This window comes from Amphibalanus amphitrite, unplaced genomic scaffold (assembly GCF_019059575.1).
Source record: "Amphibalanus amphitrite isolate SeventyFive unplaced genomic scaffold, NRLGWU_Aamphi_draft 000557F_arrow, whole genome shotgun sequence".
NCBI lineage: Eukaryota > Metazoa > Arthropoda > Thecostraca > Balanomorpha > Balanidae > Amphibalanus > Amphibalanus amphitrite.
The window spans coordinates 242709-259023 of NW_024882051.1; the positions used below are offsets into that span (position 1 = coordinate 242709).

At 47.7% G+C, this 16315-nt stretch overlaps 2 protein-coding genes across 2 annotated transcripts in view; one reads left to right on the forward strand and one right to left on the reverse strand.

The window, feature by feature from the left end:
- Positions 1–508, reverse strand: part of LOC122393842 (homeobox protein PKNOX2-like) — a 41941-nt gene extending 41433 nt beyond the window's left edge. The window contains exon 1 of the mRNA XM_043390254.1: positions 425–508. The gene's annotated coding sequence lies outside the window, so the exon portion shown is untranslated. The remainder of the gene's footprint in view (positions 1–424) is intronic.
- A 4454-nt stretch (positions 509–4962) lies between these two features.
- The window catches only part of LOC122393844 (acid phosphatase type 7-like), a 51962-nt gene continuing 40609 nt past the window's right edge, over positions 4963–16315 (forward strand). The window contains exons 1-2 of the mRNA XM_043390256.1: positions 4963–5095; positions 14433–14573. Of these exons, the coding sequence (XP_043246191.1) occupies positions 14435–14573 (139 nt within the window). The 5' untranslated portion in view covers positions 4963–5095; positions 14433–14434. The remainder of the gene's footprint in view (positions 5096–14432; positions 14574–16315) is intronic.

The window sequence follows — 16315 nt, forward strand, 5'->3', positions numbered from 1 at the left end:
ATGCATAACTTGGGAACCAGTAGAGCTACAGCGCTGCGGGAAATCGCATTCGATAACCCTTTTAACGCTCGATCCGTAATGTGTCCTCATAGTTGACCCCACGTCAAGGTTTAGTCTCTAGAGGGCAAATGAGTAAAGAAGCCGTTTTTACGAACTGTTTTGCTTCAATAGCTTTAATAACACAAAGGCTCAGGTCGCCACCTGGTAACAACAGGAGCGTCGTGGGTAGCCACCCGCCCACTTTTATGACCTTTGATGAAATACCTACCGTGGATGTTGAATATCGGTGACCTAAAATTACGTAAATTTCGCGCGCTTCCCATGTGGATAGGGGAAATTGAACTGCGCTTTTTGGGCGAAAGTCCTGAACATCATTCTGAGACCAAACAAGTCCTGTAAATGGTTACATCCCGGCAGCACTTACCGTCGGCTCCCCGTGGGTAGAGTGTCACCGATCGGGGAGCGGCAGCGGCGCCGTCACCGTCACCGTCACCCCTCGCCCCGCCGCCGCCGCCGCACCTACTGACGCCACCACAGAGCGCAGGGGGGCCGGTCGGCAACGCCACGTGACCGGCGTCGAGCTGCAGGCATTGCAGCGGCACTGGGGCACGTGACCAGGGGCAGTGTTCGGTGCCGGGCGGCTGCACCAATCAGCTCTGAGAGGCCGGGCCGGCTGGGAGGGGAATGGGACGGAGCGCCCCATAGAACTCGCCTCCCGTAGGCTTGAATGAATAGTCGCGTACATAGTCGCGTGGGTTTGTTTGTGTGCGTTGACTACGATGCTTTCTCACACTGCCTTTAATCGCGCCTCTTCACCCCCATTCGCCCCCATTTCACCATCTCTCAGTTGCAGGGGTGCAGCCCTCCGACCTCCAGCACCTCCAGCTCATTTCCAGCCCTCTCTCGGCCGGAGGGCGCAGGCCGTCCTCCAGGCTACGTCACTACCTATTGCCCGTCCTTGGGAATGGGATTACCATCCTATTTCGGGCAATCATACAAAGCCAGCTTTCGGAAATGTTGGTCGTGTATTTGTTCCTGGCTGACGCTCTTAGTCGCCATGGCCGATAGTCTGGGCCCTCGGGAGGAGGGGAGTCGGACGGCTGAGGTCACCCGGGGCTCTCTGCAGCACTGCCGGGCCGAGGCGCCCCTCACCGTGAGGGGTCGGTGGTGGTCCGGCGGTGGGCCGGCGGTGGACCGGCGGTGGGCCGGCGGTGGGCCGGCGGTGGGCGGTGGGCGGTGGTCCGGCGGTGGGTCGGTGGTGGGCCGGCGGTGGGCCGGCGGTGGGTCGGTGGTGGGCCGGCGGTGGGCGGTGGGCCGGTGGTGGGCCGGTGGTGGGCCGGCGGAGGCAGTTCAGCCCGCGCCGCCGCGCCGCCGATCGACTGGCGTCCGTAGAGGCCGAGCACGGAGCAGTAGCGCTCTGAGGCTATCGCGCCACTTCGACAGGCAGCTAGTTACAATTCATCCAACATGGCAACTGAATCATCTGCAAGCCGGCTGAGATTCTTGGACCGTTTGTTACGCAGGCATGTAACTATTTCTATTTAGCATCGCAACGAATTGCGTGGCGTGGTAAGTTACATAGGGGAGAGTGGGGAAAGATGCCCAGGGTTTTACTATGTCATATATTATTCGAAAATGACGATCGGAAAGCAAAAACTTGGAGTTTCAACGGAAGCCGACATCATTTTTCTCCAAAAATATCACACTTTCGTGCCTGAAATATGATAACGTTTTTTGCTATTAAGCATTTTCCTGAAGAAGTGAAAGGGGGCATCTTACCCCACAGGGTGGGAAAGACGCCCCCAGGCGTTGGGTAAGATGCCCCCTGCACTATAAGTGACATAAATGGGCACGTGAATCGCCTGAACGAATCAGTAGTCCCTTCGAGCCTGCAGTAGACACCAAACGTCATCGTAAGGGCCCTCAAAAGTAGTCGTAAGGGGCTTCAGAGGTCATCGTTAGGGCCATCATAGTCCAGCGCGGCCAAACAAGCCTCCGTGGTGGCGTTCGGAGACCACTGTGGGGCCCTTATAGGTCTTCATGATGCTTGAGGGCCCTCGAGCCCATCGTGGGGACCTCAGATGCCAGCGCGGCCCGTGGAGCCAACGTGGGAGCCCTCAAAGGATGTCGTGAGGGGCCCTGGAGCCAATAATGGGGCCCACATAGGCCATCGTGAGGGCTCTCAGAGTCAGATGCCGCCCAAAAAGTCGCTGTGTGTGCCGAGAGACCGGCATGGGGAGCACCCGACCGTACTGGACTCTCAATAGTCCCAGATCGGCTTTTGTCTCTCATCACAAGTATGTAATAAATGATTTGACGGGCTGCTTGAAGGACAGCCTACGGATTTAGGGGGGCGTCTTTCCCCATCAGGACAGGGGGCATCTTACCCCAAGGTACCGAAGTAACATTAAATCAGTACAATTTGTTAGCCATAAAACTACACCCTGAGATAAACTGTTTGGGACACAGTACACGCATGTTAATGTATCACGACTATAGCAAGGGACGCAAAAATTGTCTACCTTCTTTGATATTTACAATGTTTTGACACCAAAATATTTTTTGAAAGCAGCAAATAAAAAACATGCAATCACCAGCCATCCGTTGCCCAACTGAGCTTCGCAAATTTTTGTGCAGTCAACAAGGCAGGCTTCCGCTTTAGGCTAAAAACATTAATTTCCTGGTTCGATTCTTTGTTTCGCCGCTAGAGGGGGTGGGGCGTCTTTCCCACCCTGGGCATCTTACCCCACTCTCCCCTACTCGAAAGTCTATTTCTGTACCTAAGTGGGTAAATCACATGGCTGAGCTAAAAATGTCGACGCTCCCATGGTCCGTCAACCCAAAACCAATTCGATGCATTCGAAAGAAATTTTCCTTTCGCGCACTGAGAGACGTTTTGCGTCTCATCCTCGAATTATCAGAGAGACCTATGCAAATACGCTATCTTAACCCGCGCGGGGCTGGGGGGGGGGTAAATTTTACCCCCCTCGCGAATTTTTGCGATATCTCAAAAACGGCGGCGCGCAGCGCCGCCAAACTTTCAGAACCTTTTCTTACATCAATTTGACACGTTCCCTGAAAATTTGAGCGAAATCTGTCGGAAAATTTTTGAGAAATTGACGTTTTAGTGACGTCATGTTCGCCATTTTCGCCTAAAAAACGGCAAAAGTTCAAACGCCGCTAACATCTTCATTTTTAAAGGAATCAAGACGTAACAAAAAGGTTATACGTAATTTTACTTCGTCTATCAAATGGCTATCTCGGTTTTTTGAAAATTTTGGATTTTGGCCTAATTTTTTTCAAAAAACTGACTTTTTGGGAAAATCATTATAAAATCCAAAATTTTGAGTCTATCGAAAAAACCGGAATATATGTCAGAGAAAGGGTCTATGTGCACCTACATACCAAATTTTAGAAGAATCGGTTCAAAAATGTGGGAGTTATTCAAAATTTTATGACGTCACGACACACAAAATTTTTGAAAAATGACTTTTTTGGAAGTTCTAGACCTCGTACGGAAACAAAAATAGCACCATTCGATTCGCCGTGAAAAACTGTATCAGATAGACACCTTTTTAGGCCTTAACAACCAACTTCAAAATTTGACCTCACTTGACCTGACCTTGACCTGACCTCGACCTGAAATTCATCCAGAGGTGGTCCATATCACTTATTGAGTGTGCCTATTGAATTCTATGAGTAAAATGACCCATAAAACATGTGTCGCACATGCCCTTTTCTATATTTTGTTTTTTGGTGACCTGACCTGACCTGACCTGACCTTGACCTTGACCTCTGAATGATATTGTATGCAACGAATATTGTCTTGGTAGCCTAAGAACACGTTTTGGGCGATCAGTCTCAGTCCATGACTCCATTCTTCGGCAACTACGGTGCAAGGCCGATACTGTAGAAACTTGCAATTTGTACCCTTGACCTGACCTTGACCTTGACCTCAAACTTTAAATTAAGTACATGTTTTTAGTAGTTCGTGATGAGAGCTTTCGATTGGCGTTTGAATTTTCCAAATCGGACCATTAGTTCGGGAGATAACAGGGGGGGTAAAATTTACCCCCCCCCCAGCCCCGCGCGTTCGGCTGGAGACCCCAGCCCCGCGCGGGTTAACGATAGTCGATAATCATCCCATTTGTGGGCTATCTCATCCTCATATGTCTGGGGCCCTCCTAGGCACCTGCACTCCCTGGTTTCTGGAGCTCTCCCAGCCTCTGGCGCCCTCTCAGTCCCCCGGTGGGCCTCACGCCGCACCTCTAGCGGCGAGTGCAGTGGTCTGGCCCACCGGCTGATAGTCCCTGCCGAGCTCCAGCGACCAGCGCCGGTCACCAGTAACGCCGCCGACTCTGTCATTGGCGCTGCATTACCTATTTGTCGTTCACTGTATGATCAAAAACTACAATTATTGCACATTCGCTCCATTGACGCAATTCCCTATTATGTATTGTTAATCACACCCCGATGGCCCTAAATCTGTTATTTTCAAATCAGCACACTCCCAAATAGCACATGGATATCGACTAACCAGCAGCCAGTTTAAGTTCGGCTATGCTTATGATGTACTACACAGTACACAGTTCGGTGATCTTTGTCCCGCGAGCGAGCCCGTAATCTATCAGAGTGGTATAACATGGTAAAATGGACGGTCAGCTGGTAAGACCGGCTGTAAGCTGAGGTGCTGTTGTTCACTGAGGGGTAGGTAGGTCTACTGACCGATCGGCCCGGCCCGGCCCGGCCTGGTTCAAAACGGCTCCGTCACTGTGGCGCTCCTCAGTTTTCGACCACATACCGGTCCTATGTAAGTAGGTACAGTCTACTGTAAAGGCCACTATCTGGCCCCGGCTGGCCGCACGGACACCGTCCGTTCTCTGCGAATAGGTGAAGGCCGGGGGGCCAGAGGCGGCGCGCGCGTGCCCATCGGCCCACCTCCTATCTCCGGTCCGCCACATGGCTGGTTCCCTGGCCGCGATCACGCCCAGACCACGTGGCTGGCGCCGGAGGCCTATAAAGAGCGGCACCCTTGGTCACCTGTAGCCACCTGTGCAGTGACTGGAGCCGCCGACCGCGCCGCCAGCCTCCTCAGGTGACCGACTGCGACCGATACTGCCCAGCTCCGCGGTCACAGAGCGGCGATATTGCCCAGCTCCGCGGCCACAGAGCGGCGGCGCCCATGCCACCTGCTCGTGTGACTCATTTTCAAACTGCCGTCATCTATAGGCAACCCATTTTAGCCGGATTCTACATATATAGATTATGTCTTTTTGATTTTACTTTGTTTAAATGAGTGACAGGGGAGCTATTTAATCGCACCTTATCATATCATCCAGAACGCAGGAACTATTCAAAGGGTGGGGGAGTGCCAACCCCTACGTGACAAATACCTACAGGGTTAATGTGTGCCCTTCTGGATGGGGGGGGCGAATCTGCCCCTCCCATTTTTCGCCAAAAGCTTCTAAACTCGTAAAGTCACAGACGTTGAATTTAAGTACCTACCTTATGAAACATCAATTTGACATGTTTCCTGAAAAAAAATGAGCAAATCCGTTGAAGCATGTTTTGAGAAAACGACGTTTGACGTTATGTCACGCCATTTTCGCTCCAAATTTAGCAAAACTTCAATCGCCTGTAACAGCTTCAGTTTTTAAGGAGCCAAGACGAAACAAAAGGCATGTAGGCACGCTCTGTAACTGTTAAATGACAAAAATGTGTGATTTGATATGGCGGTGTTGTGGAAGAATTGGGACACCAAATGATGAAAACGGTAAAGGGGTGCAAAAGATGTGTTTTATTTTCATGTTTTGGATTGGGTTGCAGCTGCATCCTCTAATCACAAATACATCAAAGCGAACTGCGAAGACCAGAAAGGCTTACTCTTGTAAGAAAATGTGCATTTTATGGGATCATCGTGATCGTGAAAGACAATCCCGGACTTTAAAGCAGATAGTGTGAAGATAAGCTCCGACGCATCAATTGATAGGTAGACATAGACAATTAGACAGATAAATAATTCGAGATAAAAATGTTGTTCCAATATCTTTGTGTACTATCAGTATCAATATCAGTATTTTTATGTGTCCCAATTCGGCCTCGTGTCGTCCCTTTTCTCCTACGTGTGTCCCTATTCTCCCAAAAATTAGTGTTTTTACTTTTATCCACATATAACCACGTCCTCACCACTACATAGGCTCGGTTCTTTATAATGGTATGCTGCAGAGAAATGGCCCATCTTTTATTGGTGCTGCACAAAGCAGCTTGACTACAATACTTTTCAAATAACACCCCAGTAAATATGGTCTGATAAATAATACCCAATTCTCCCGCCTCTCCCCTACGTGATTATTACTTTGTCTTTCAAATGGCTACCTCGCTTTTTTGGGAAATTTTGAATTGTTAACCATCAAAAAATGGGATGGGGGAATCATTAAAAAGTCCAAAATTTTCAGTTTATAAAAACCATAAATATATGTTAGAAAAGTGTTGTCTGTGCATTCAAATGCTTCAACAAGTTAAGTTTTTTTTCTTCAAATTTTTAGGATGAAACGACACATAAAGTTTTAAAAAAGTGAAGTTCTATACATCGTACAGGGACAAAATAGCAGCTTTTGATTTGTCATGAAAAACTGCATCAGATAAACCCTTTTTGTAATTAACCCGCGGCCTGCAGGGGGGGGGGGCGAAACGGCCCCCTGCCCTTTTCGATAAATATCTCCTAAACGACTGCAGATATCATCACCAATCTTTCAGGAAGCTTATTATCAGGTAAGTGGTAAAGTTAATCATTAGATACCTATATTCATTTTCAGACCAGTTTCAACTGTTACAAAACCATCTTCATGAAAGTTAAAACAAGTACATGTTACATGACAAGATGATTCAAATAAGTTGGCATGGCATGACTGTACTTCGATAAAATCACAGTTGTTGAAAAAGTTCGAGACATATTTGTGAACATCTCTAAATCAAATTTTTGGAGGGGGCATATGATCGGTTCTATGAGACAAGTGACCACACACGCACAGCCCCTGGTCCGCTCACTCCCCACATCACCCCCGCCCCACACCACACGCCAGCCCGGCTCATCCACCGAACCGAGCCAAATTGACAGGCCTGACCCTTAACCCCCTCCCCCCTCCCCCCAGCTGGTGTGACGCAGCGCCCGGTCAAATCGCTCTACCAGGCGACCCGAGCCAGTGTCATGCATACAGTCGTCATCATACATGGGTAGGCTGTGCCGCTTAAAGGGACACACCCACCTTAACATTAGTTTTTAGTTGAGATAGCCAAATTGGTGGCCATGGCCTGCAACTACCGGTTTGGGCACTCACAACATCGAAAAATGCTTTAATTCGAAGATATGGAATTTCAAACTTGCAGTTTTCGGATTCTAAGGGGCTAATGCATTGGAATGCCCCCTTAGAATTTGTGACGTCAGCGGAGATCTAACGATTTTTAAATCTTAGACTAAAACCATCGTTAACACGTGGTGGTATACGCTGCTTTGCGCGCAACGTCTGCCGCACTTTAAGGCTGCCAAATTATTGCTTCCAAATAAAGTCGCTAGTAACAGGGGAGATCCCAAAAAGTAAACAAAAGTAAAAGCCTAATATCTTGAAAACCAGTGAATATTTTTCGGTGAAATTTGGTAGATATTCGTTTTCGCTCTTTCTGAACCAAGGGACATCACTTTCATGCCAATTCATTAACTTTTTTGAAGGTGGGAGGGTCCCTTTAACTCTTGGGTCATGCGGCACAGCCTACCGGTACTTGGCGGCTGCTGCCAATACTGAGCCATAGGAACCCGGCGGATAAAGAGTAGTGGACAATCAACCTGTAGCCGACTGTACCAGAGTCATACCAGTCTGTGCACACAAAGGAATATCTGACCGTACAGGTACTTAGGTCACCTACATAAGCATTCATCCATTCGTGACCACAGTCTCCAATGTGACACACCGTTCACCATGGAAAACATTAGAAAACGATTTTGGACAGTGAGCAGCAACATCTTTTTTTGCAACAATTAAACAAAGCAACAATTATAATTTTGGAATCAATTTACATCCATCAATATCGACCAAAATCAACTGGAGTAGCTCTGGAGTAGTACGTCATACAGTGATCCTAGCTAGTAACCTGCAAACTGTGCTTTAGTTTACGATTGAACGGTGTCTTCGAACCACGAGTGTTTTACCGAATATGTCTCAAGTACCCTCAGGGTATCTAAAGCATCCGTTCTCAAGTGCGTAAACCAAAAATGAGCCTTATCTGACTTGAAAGCCGGCGGCCAGAGCCCAAAATGTGAACAAGCCAAACATAGATAATTCTTACTTTGACCCGACCTGTCACGTCATCGGTAACCTCGAGGTCACTAAAATTAGGTTTCGCTCGACAAGTTTTCCGAGGCTATCAGACACCGTTTGAATTTTGACGATCGGTCCAGTAGTTTTGGAGTTAGGAGGGGGGCTATGAATACCTAGCCATCCCCCCCCCCCAGTAGGGCGTGTTATACGCAGAATCCAGTGGGGCGCAGGTTGACTTTCAGGAACACTCGGGCATCAATTTTACACATTTTGACAAAACGATTTTCCAACAGGTATGATAGGCTGGCCACAAATGACGTCAGAATGACGTTATGTTCTGCCATTTTGACTAAGGTTTCACGGGAAGAGCTGCCAAGTGTCAGTCCTAGAGCTTTGAAGATACAAAAAAAAACATACTCTGAAATAAAAGGTGTAGAAATAACAGGGCTACAAAACTGCTATCTCGGATTTGTCAATTTTTGGATTCTGGCCCCCAAAAATAAAAAAGTACTCTTTTATTTAGCAACCAGAAAATTAAAAAAGCGAATTAGGAAAAAAATAACAGAAAACGTATAGTTAATAGTCCCTGCCGTCTTTTATCCACATACCAAATTTGAGATCGACATCAGTGTTCGCCACGGGCCGCAAAATCTTAGTCCAGCCCAGCCCAGGCCCATGGGTTTACAGCCCGGCCCAGCCCGAGCCCATTCATGGTAAAAGCGTCAAAGCCCAGCCCGGCCCAGCCCGTCAAAAATGAATGGGTTAAAAATTATTGACACCGCACAGGTACCCAAAGGTAGCAAAGAAACAATATTTTGCGAGCCGCATGCACAATGCACATTGCATGCGTGCTTTACTGACTCGTTTTTTAGTCTTGCACAGTAATAAGCTATGTAGTTATAGTTTTCGTCTTAGTTGCGAGCCCCTGACTCCACTTAACAGTTCCTGGCCCAGCCCATCCACAGCCCATCGATCCTTCATATTTAAGGGCCCAGCCCAGCCCGTAGCCCAGCCCAGCCCATGGCCCATTGGGCTGGCCCGGCCCATGGCGAACACTGATCGACATCTCTCTTTTTGGCCAAGTTACACAAAACAAATTTCAAAATTGATGACGTCAAATTTTCAAACTCAAATTTTAGCAATTCTTGACACGTAGCCCAAAACAAAGACCACCATTAGACTCTCTGTGACGAACTACATCGAAAAATACCCTTTTTGCAAAAAGATGCATTAACCCGCGCCCCACTGGGGGGGGGGGGGGGTATGCGCAGTTCTTCATAGCCCCTCCCCCTCCTAATTCCGAAACTATAAGGCTGATCGTCAAAATCCAAAGGGAGTCTGTTAAACCCGGAAAAACTGTCGAGCGAAACCTAATTTCATTGACCTCGAGGTCATCGATAACGTTACAGGTCAGTCAAAGGAAAAATTATCAAAGTTTGGCTTGTTCACATTTTGGGTTCTGGAAGCCGGCTTAGAAGTCAGATTAGGCTCGTTTTTTGGTTAACACGCTCGTGAACAGATGCTTTAGATACCCAGAGGCTGATCCAGCTCAGAGTTTTTTTGGGGGAGGGGCAAACCATAACAATTTATTGATTCTGTCCATGCATCGTCCATACCTGCGTAATGCTAAAATTATGCCGTTTGGGGGTGGGCAAATGCCCATTTTGCCCCCCTGGATCCGCCACTGTAGATACCCTGAGTGTACTAAGCCTGTACTTTGATTTTCAGGTCAGGGTCAGGTCATTACAGGTCACGGAAATCTTATATCAAGCATCGGTCACGTGACACATGTTTTATGGTCCGTTTAGGCCATATATTTCGAATTCGATGTCGTTTATGTCATTTGAGGTCATTTTGAGTTGAATTTAGCTTAGGTAAGACCACTTTCAGGTAAAAAATCAAATATTAGGTTAAAAATTTCCAACAAAAAAAGGTGTTTATCAGATGCAGATTAAGCTCAGAAGCACGATGGTGCTATTTACAATGGTGTACGATGTCAAATACGTACTGAAAAATTGATTTGAAAAAATTTCATTGTGACTTTTTGGCTATCTTGCGTATAACTTGGCCATTTTTGAAGATATCTGGCTTAAACCTGCTAGAGTAACTCCTAAGCATGTGTTTTATCACATATATTCCGGTTTTGTCGAAAAGTCAAAAACTAAATATGGTGATGAAATTGACCAATAACAAGGCAGTGAGATGTGTTTTTATTCAACAAAATAAGGCCGAAAATATAGAACAAGCTTTCGTCTTACATCAACGGGTTCTGATCTAGCCGAGGCAATCACATTTGAAAAATTGAAACGGAGCCAAATATTCACACGTGTACGGCCCTCCAGGCATTAAGTGGTTGGTTGCCAGCATCAATAATAATCAATCTGCATTGATGAATATGTCTAATGGCTGTTGAAAACCACTGCCGAAATGTGTGCACGAACCCCCTTCTCATTTCTATTGAGACATTTTACAGGAGTGTCTCTGCCATTTAAAGTTATTACACCAAAAGCACATAGGCTAACCAACCACTCTTTTGCTGGAGGGCCATATATTGGCTCAGATGGCTTTTGAAGGTCATGTAGCGATGCGCATTGCGCAATTGAGGCGAACACTTAACAAAACTAATACAAATATAGGTACAAATAGATACAATATTTAAACAAGAGCAGACCGCAGCACGCTCGCCGTCACATTCCACTACATCACACACACCACACACACATATATACCAATATTTATCCATACAGATATGTGGACTGAGGTCAAATAGGCTACACAAGTATCCTTACAAATTTCATAGTGAACTACATCGTAAACCAGTGGTCATCTGGTAAAATTGTAAATTGTAAGGATACTTGTGTAGCCTATTTGACCTCAGTCCACATATCACAATATCTGTATCAGTGACGTACCCAAGGGGGGGGCACGGGGGCCAAGCCCCCCCCCCCCCTGAGCGCCTTCGGCGCTCAGGGGGCCCCTCAGGCCCCAGGAAATTTTTAAACACTGGATAAAACGTCTTTTACTCGGAAGAAAAATTGATATTAAAGTTTCATTTATGTGCCCTGGGTACCCGAGGGGCCCCTGCAGTCATCCAAGGGCCCCCAGTTTCCTGGGCCCCTGGTCGCCTAGGGGGCCTCTGGTAGCCGAGGGCCTGCTCTCATGGGGGCCCCTGATAGCCTGTGGCCCCTAGTCGCCTAGGGGGCCCTGGTCGCATGGGGGGCCTCTGGTCGCATGAGACCCCTGATCGACTGGGGGCCCCTAGTTGCCTAGGGGGCCCTGATAGCCCGGGGCCTGGTCGTATGGGCCCCTGATAGTCTGTGGCCCCTAGTCGCCTAGGGGGCCCTAGTCGCATGGGGGGCCTCTGGCTCTGGTTGCATGATATTGAGGCCCCTGATCGCCTGGGGGTACCTAGTCGCCCAGGGGGCCCCTGGTAGCCGGGGGCCTGGTCGCATGGGGGCCCCTGGTTGCCTGGGGCCCCCGGTCGCCCCTAGTCGCCTGGGGGACCCTGGTCGCCTTGGGCCCCTGGTAGCCTGGGATCCCCTGGTCGCCTGGGGGCCCCTGATCGCCTGAGGGCCGCTGGTCACCTAGAGGGCCCCTGGTCGCCTGGGGGCCCCTGGTAGCCGGGGGCCTGGTCGCCTGGGGTCCCTGGTCGCATGGGGGTCGCCTGGGGGCCCCTGATCGCTTTGGGGACCTGATCGCATTGGCCCTTGGTCGCCTGGAGGGCCCTGGTCGCCTGGGGCAGTGGGACCCCTAGTCATCTGGAGGACCTGGTCGCATGGGAACCCCTGGTCGACTGGGGGCCCCTGGTCGTCTGAAAGTACGCTTATCACCTGATTGATCCCAAATCATCTGAGTGGCTACTGGCTACTGGATATAAGTAGTGACTGGAGTAGGCGCTCATCTGAAGGAGCCAATATCTTTCACGGTGCCGGAGATATCACAGAAAAACAAAAAGGCTAAACTGAATACCCCCCATGGGCCCCAACCTTGGCCCCAAAGGCGTCATTGGCTAACACAGGGATATGGGTCGATTTGCAATCGCATTTCCTCCTGAGTCCTATTCCTCCAATTAATACAGAGTATCCCAGAATTACCCAAACATTTATTTTCTGGCTAAAAGTACAATTGCGCTCGATTCCTAGTGAAATATATAATAGCCGCGTTTACATAGGGCTAGTTGCCAGATAGTGGAATTCCGATAACGAGACATTTATTCCCCACTATTATATTATATACCTACATATCCGGAATTGGAGGATGTTCAGTAATTGAGGCGCTCGCTCATAAAATGCCGTGCGTTTCATGCACACTCCTCAGCAAAAATATTTTTACTTTCCAATTTTCCACATTTTCTCAAGGCTTAGATCGTTACAGAGACCGTTTTAATTGACTTTGATGAAGTTGAACGCGAGAAATCACAACCAAATGCTACATTAGGTTGTAAAGAACTGAATTGCGTTTTCCCACACACGTGGCGTTTTCTCACCTACGTCTGCAGGAGAGACCAGACCCACTATGCCCCCCCCCCCCCCACCATCGAAAGGTTCTTCATGACTCCCGGGGGCCCCCGGGGAACCTGGGGGGCCCTATACACTGTGGGGGGCCCCTTCGAAAGCAGGTGGCCCCTCCTGGGCGAAATCCTGGGTACGTGCCTGATCTGTATGGATAAATATTGGTATATGTGTGTGTGGTGTGTGATGTAGTGGAATGTGACGGCGCGCGTGCTGCGGTGTGCTCTTGTTTAAATATTGTATCTATTTGTACGTATATTTGTACAAGTTTTGTTAAGTGTACGCCTCAATTGTGCAATGCGCATCGTTCTCTCGTTCTATATTTTCGGCCTCATTTTGTTATATAAAAATACATCTCACTTCCATGTTATTGGTCAATTTCATCACCATATTTAATTATTTGATCATGGCAAAACCGACCATTCAATACATCAAAAGTCAAAAACTTTTTGAAAAAAGATAAAAATATGAATTTTGAATTTTCGTATATAAAATTAAAAAACAATCAAATTTTTGAAAATCCGAGATAGCAGTTTCATAGCGCAGTCTATTTTGAGTCCTCTCATGCAAAGAAATTGGATCTAGCTTAAAACTGAGCTCTTGGGAGCGATTGCCGTCGTTCAATGTTTTGCGTCGAAATCGGCCGAACATGACGTCACCTGACGTCATTTCCGGCCGACGTATGGTAGCTTCGAAGTTCATATTTTCACACAAGGTGTCAAATTGACGCAGCCGAAGGTATTGAAAGTCGTTATTGCATAAAAACGAGAGGGGGGCTATGAATAGCCCCCCCCCCCAGTGGGGTCATGGGTTAACTTTGAAACTTGAGTTTTGATCTAAATTGACCTGACCTTCACCAGAACGTATTCTAAACTGGCCCCAAAGGCTGCGTCACCCACATAATCGCATTTGCACGTTAAATGGACCATACAACATGTATCAAACGACACTTTCATATTGTGACCCTCAGTGACGTGACCTCTGTGACCTGACCTAGTATCAGTGACCTCAAATAGCAAAATATGTGTTTGACTAACAAGTCTCCATCGATGATTTTCCATCATATGCTTTTTACTCGATTTTACAATACATTTCTTGAAAATCTGTATACGGTGAAAATGCGATATTTCACCTGACCTGTGACGTCATCGGTTGGAACGAGGCCAACGAAATTGGATCGCAAGGTAGCTCACCGGTGGGGCTATCGAACGCCGTTTGAATTTTGAAAATCGGCCGGTAACTTTTCGAGACCTTAGGGTGGCGAATCCCCCCCCCCCCCCCGATAGCCGTTCTAGCTCCAGAAGGGCCACAAAGGTAGGGATGGCCCACGCCCCCCCCCCCCCTCGACCAGAGTGCCTATGCGACCGTCGACAGGTCCAGCGAAGGTTAGGGGTGGAGATCCAGCTCTTTCAGTCAGTGGCCATCGGGTGGGGGCTCAGTCAAGGGTGGGGCTGGGAAAAATGTTGTGGCCTTGGTTCCCAGCTGTTGGGTGCTGCATGGGTAATATAGCTTCCCGTCAATGTTGGTATGTGGCTGCGAAAAGCTCGCGACCTGAATACCAGGCCTACCTGCGGTGACGGCGATGGTATGTGTGTGTGTGTTTCCGCAGCCATGTGCACGCGCTCGGTGCTCGCGCTCTGCGCGGCGCTGCTGACCTGCGGCGTCCACAGCCGTCTCCAGCCGCCGGCGGTCGGCGCCCAGGTCGGCACCAACACCTACGAGCCGGAGCAGATTCGGCTGTCCTACCTCAGTGAGTACATACACATTATGCAGAGTAGCCTGTCCATGTACCTCAGTGAGTGCAGATTCACCTGTCCTTCATCAGTGAGCAGGACAGTTAAATGCATATTCACCTGAAGTGGGTTGTACATACCTAGGCATGTACAGATTCTCTTGTCCTACGGCAGTAAGAAGTAGGGTAGGTTGGAGTAATTTCAAATTTGAACAGGTATGGGAATTTGAACATAGTATGAATAACACAAAATTACGGAAATCCATAAGTGGCACGACAATAAGACCAATGAGGGAAGTTATCGTAAAGTAGTAAAAGGGCTATCATACGAACGGGGTTTGAAGTTTCAGGGAGTGAAGATGTTGACGCACACTGTAAAAAATCTATTTCGCAAGTAAAAACACCCAACACGTCATTGTAAATTAATTGCAGCGTAAGAAAATCTTGCATTGCTAGCGCCTAATATGTAGGTACAATGAAGAAATAAGTGTTTTTATTCCAAGAAAGTTGCTTATGAAACCTGTTTTTGAATAAGGCAAAATAACTTTCAGCGTGTGGTAATTTGAGCATAGTGTGATAATTTCAATGGATACAGGGGTCGGAAAAACAACACTCTTAGTTTTTTTTTTTTTTGCCAATATCTTCACCCCAAAGCAGTAGCAGATAAGCGACGCCAGTTTTAGAAAATGGGGAGAGAAGTCGTATTGCGCCCTATTCTTAAAGGGACCCTCCCACCTTCAAAAAGTTAATGAATTGGCATGAAAGTGATGTCGCTCGGTTCAAAAAGAGTAAAAACGAATAGATACCAAATTTCATCGAAAAATATTCACCGGTTTTCAAGATATTATACTTTTACTTTTGTTTACTTTTTGGGATCTCCGCTGTTCCTAGTGACTTTATTTGAAAGTGCGGCACTTGTTGCGCGCAAAGCAGCATATACCACTGCGTGCTACCAAACGTTTTAGCAAAAAAAAAAATCGTTAGATCTCCGCTGACGTCACAAATTCTAAGGGGGCATTCCAATGCATTAGCCCCTTAAAATCCGAAAACTGCAAGTTTGAAATTCCATATCTCCGAATTAAAGCATTTTTCGATGTTGTGAGTGCCCAAACCGGTACTTGCAGGCCATGGCCACCAATTTGGCTATCTCAACTCAAAACTAATGTTAAGGTGGGATGGTCACTTTAAATGCGCCCAGCGCCACACCTTCCTCCTGCCCCAAATACGATTCGAACGAATACTCGAATGTGTGCATTTACTTCACCACCAATAACTCGCTCTTCTTCCGGTCCACGGGGGCAGGTGAGGTGTCTCAGCTTTCTCGCAGACCATTCTTTGTGATTTTCTCTATTTTCTTACGCGAAACAGTCTATTTCGACCTTTGTTAGTGTCATGGTTTATCTTAGAGATAATGATTCGACTAATTATCATTGTTAATTGTTCGTTAAATGGCAGTTTTGAAAGCTTACCACCACTGTAGCTTTGCTGTCGCCGCCATGTTTCAAGGTCATGAAAAATGTGTTCCAATATATTCCTGCCCGGGGCCGGGATGATTCAATAAATGTTGTAACCTTGCGCTCGTGATAGTAAAAAAGAAACATAACCTGAATTCTCGCGTTGTGTTTTAAAAGAAGATGTTCCTTCTGGCTTTTATTGCCTTTAGCCAAAAGAGGTTAGTAAAAGTGTGGCCGCAAGTGACCAGGCCCGACAGTCGAATGCCGGGGGCTCTGCCCGCTCCGGCCCGGCCACGGCTTGGCCGG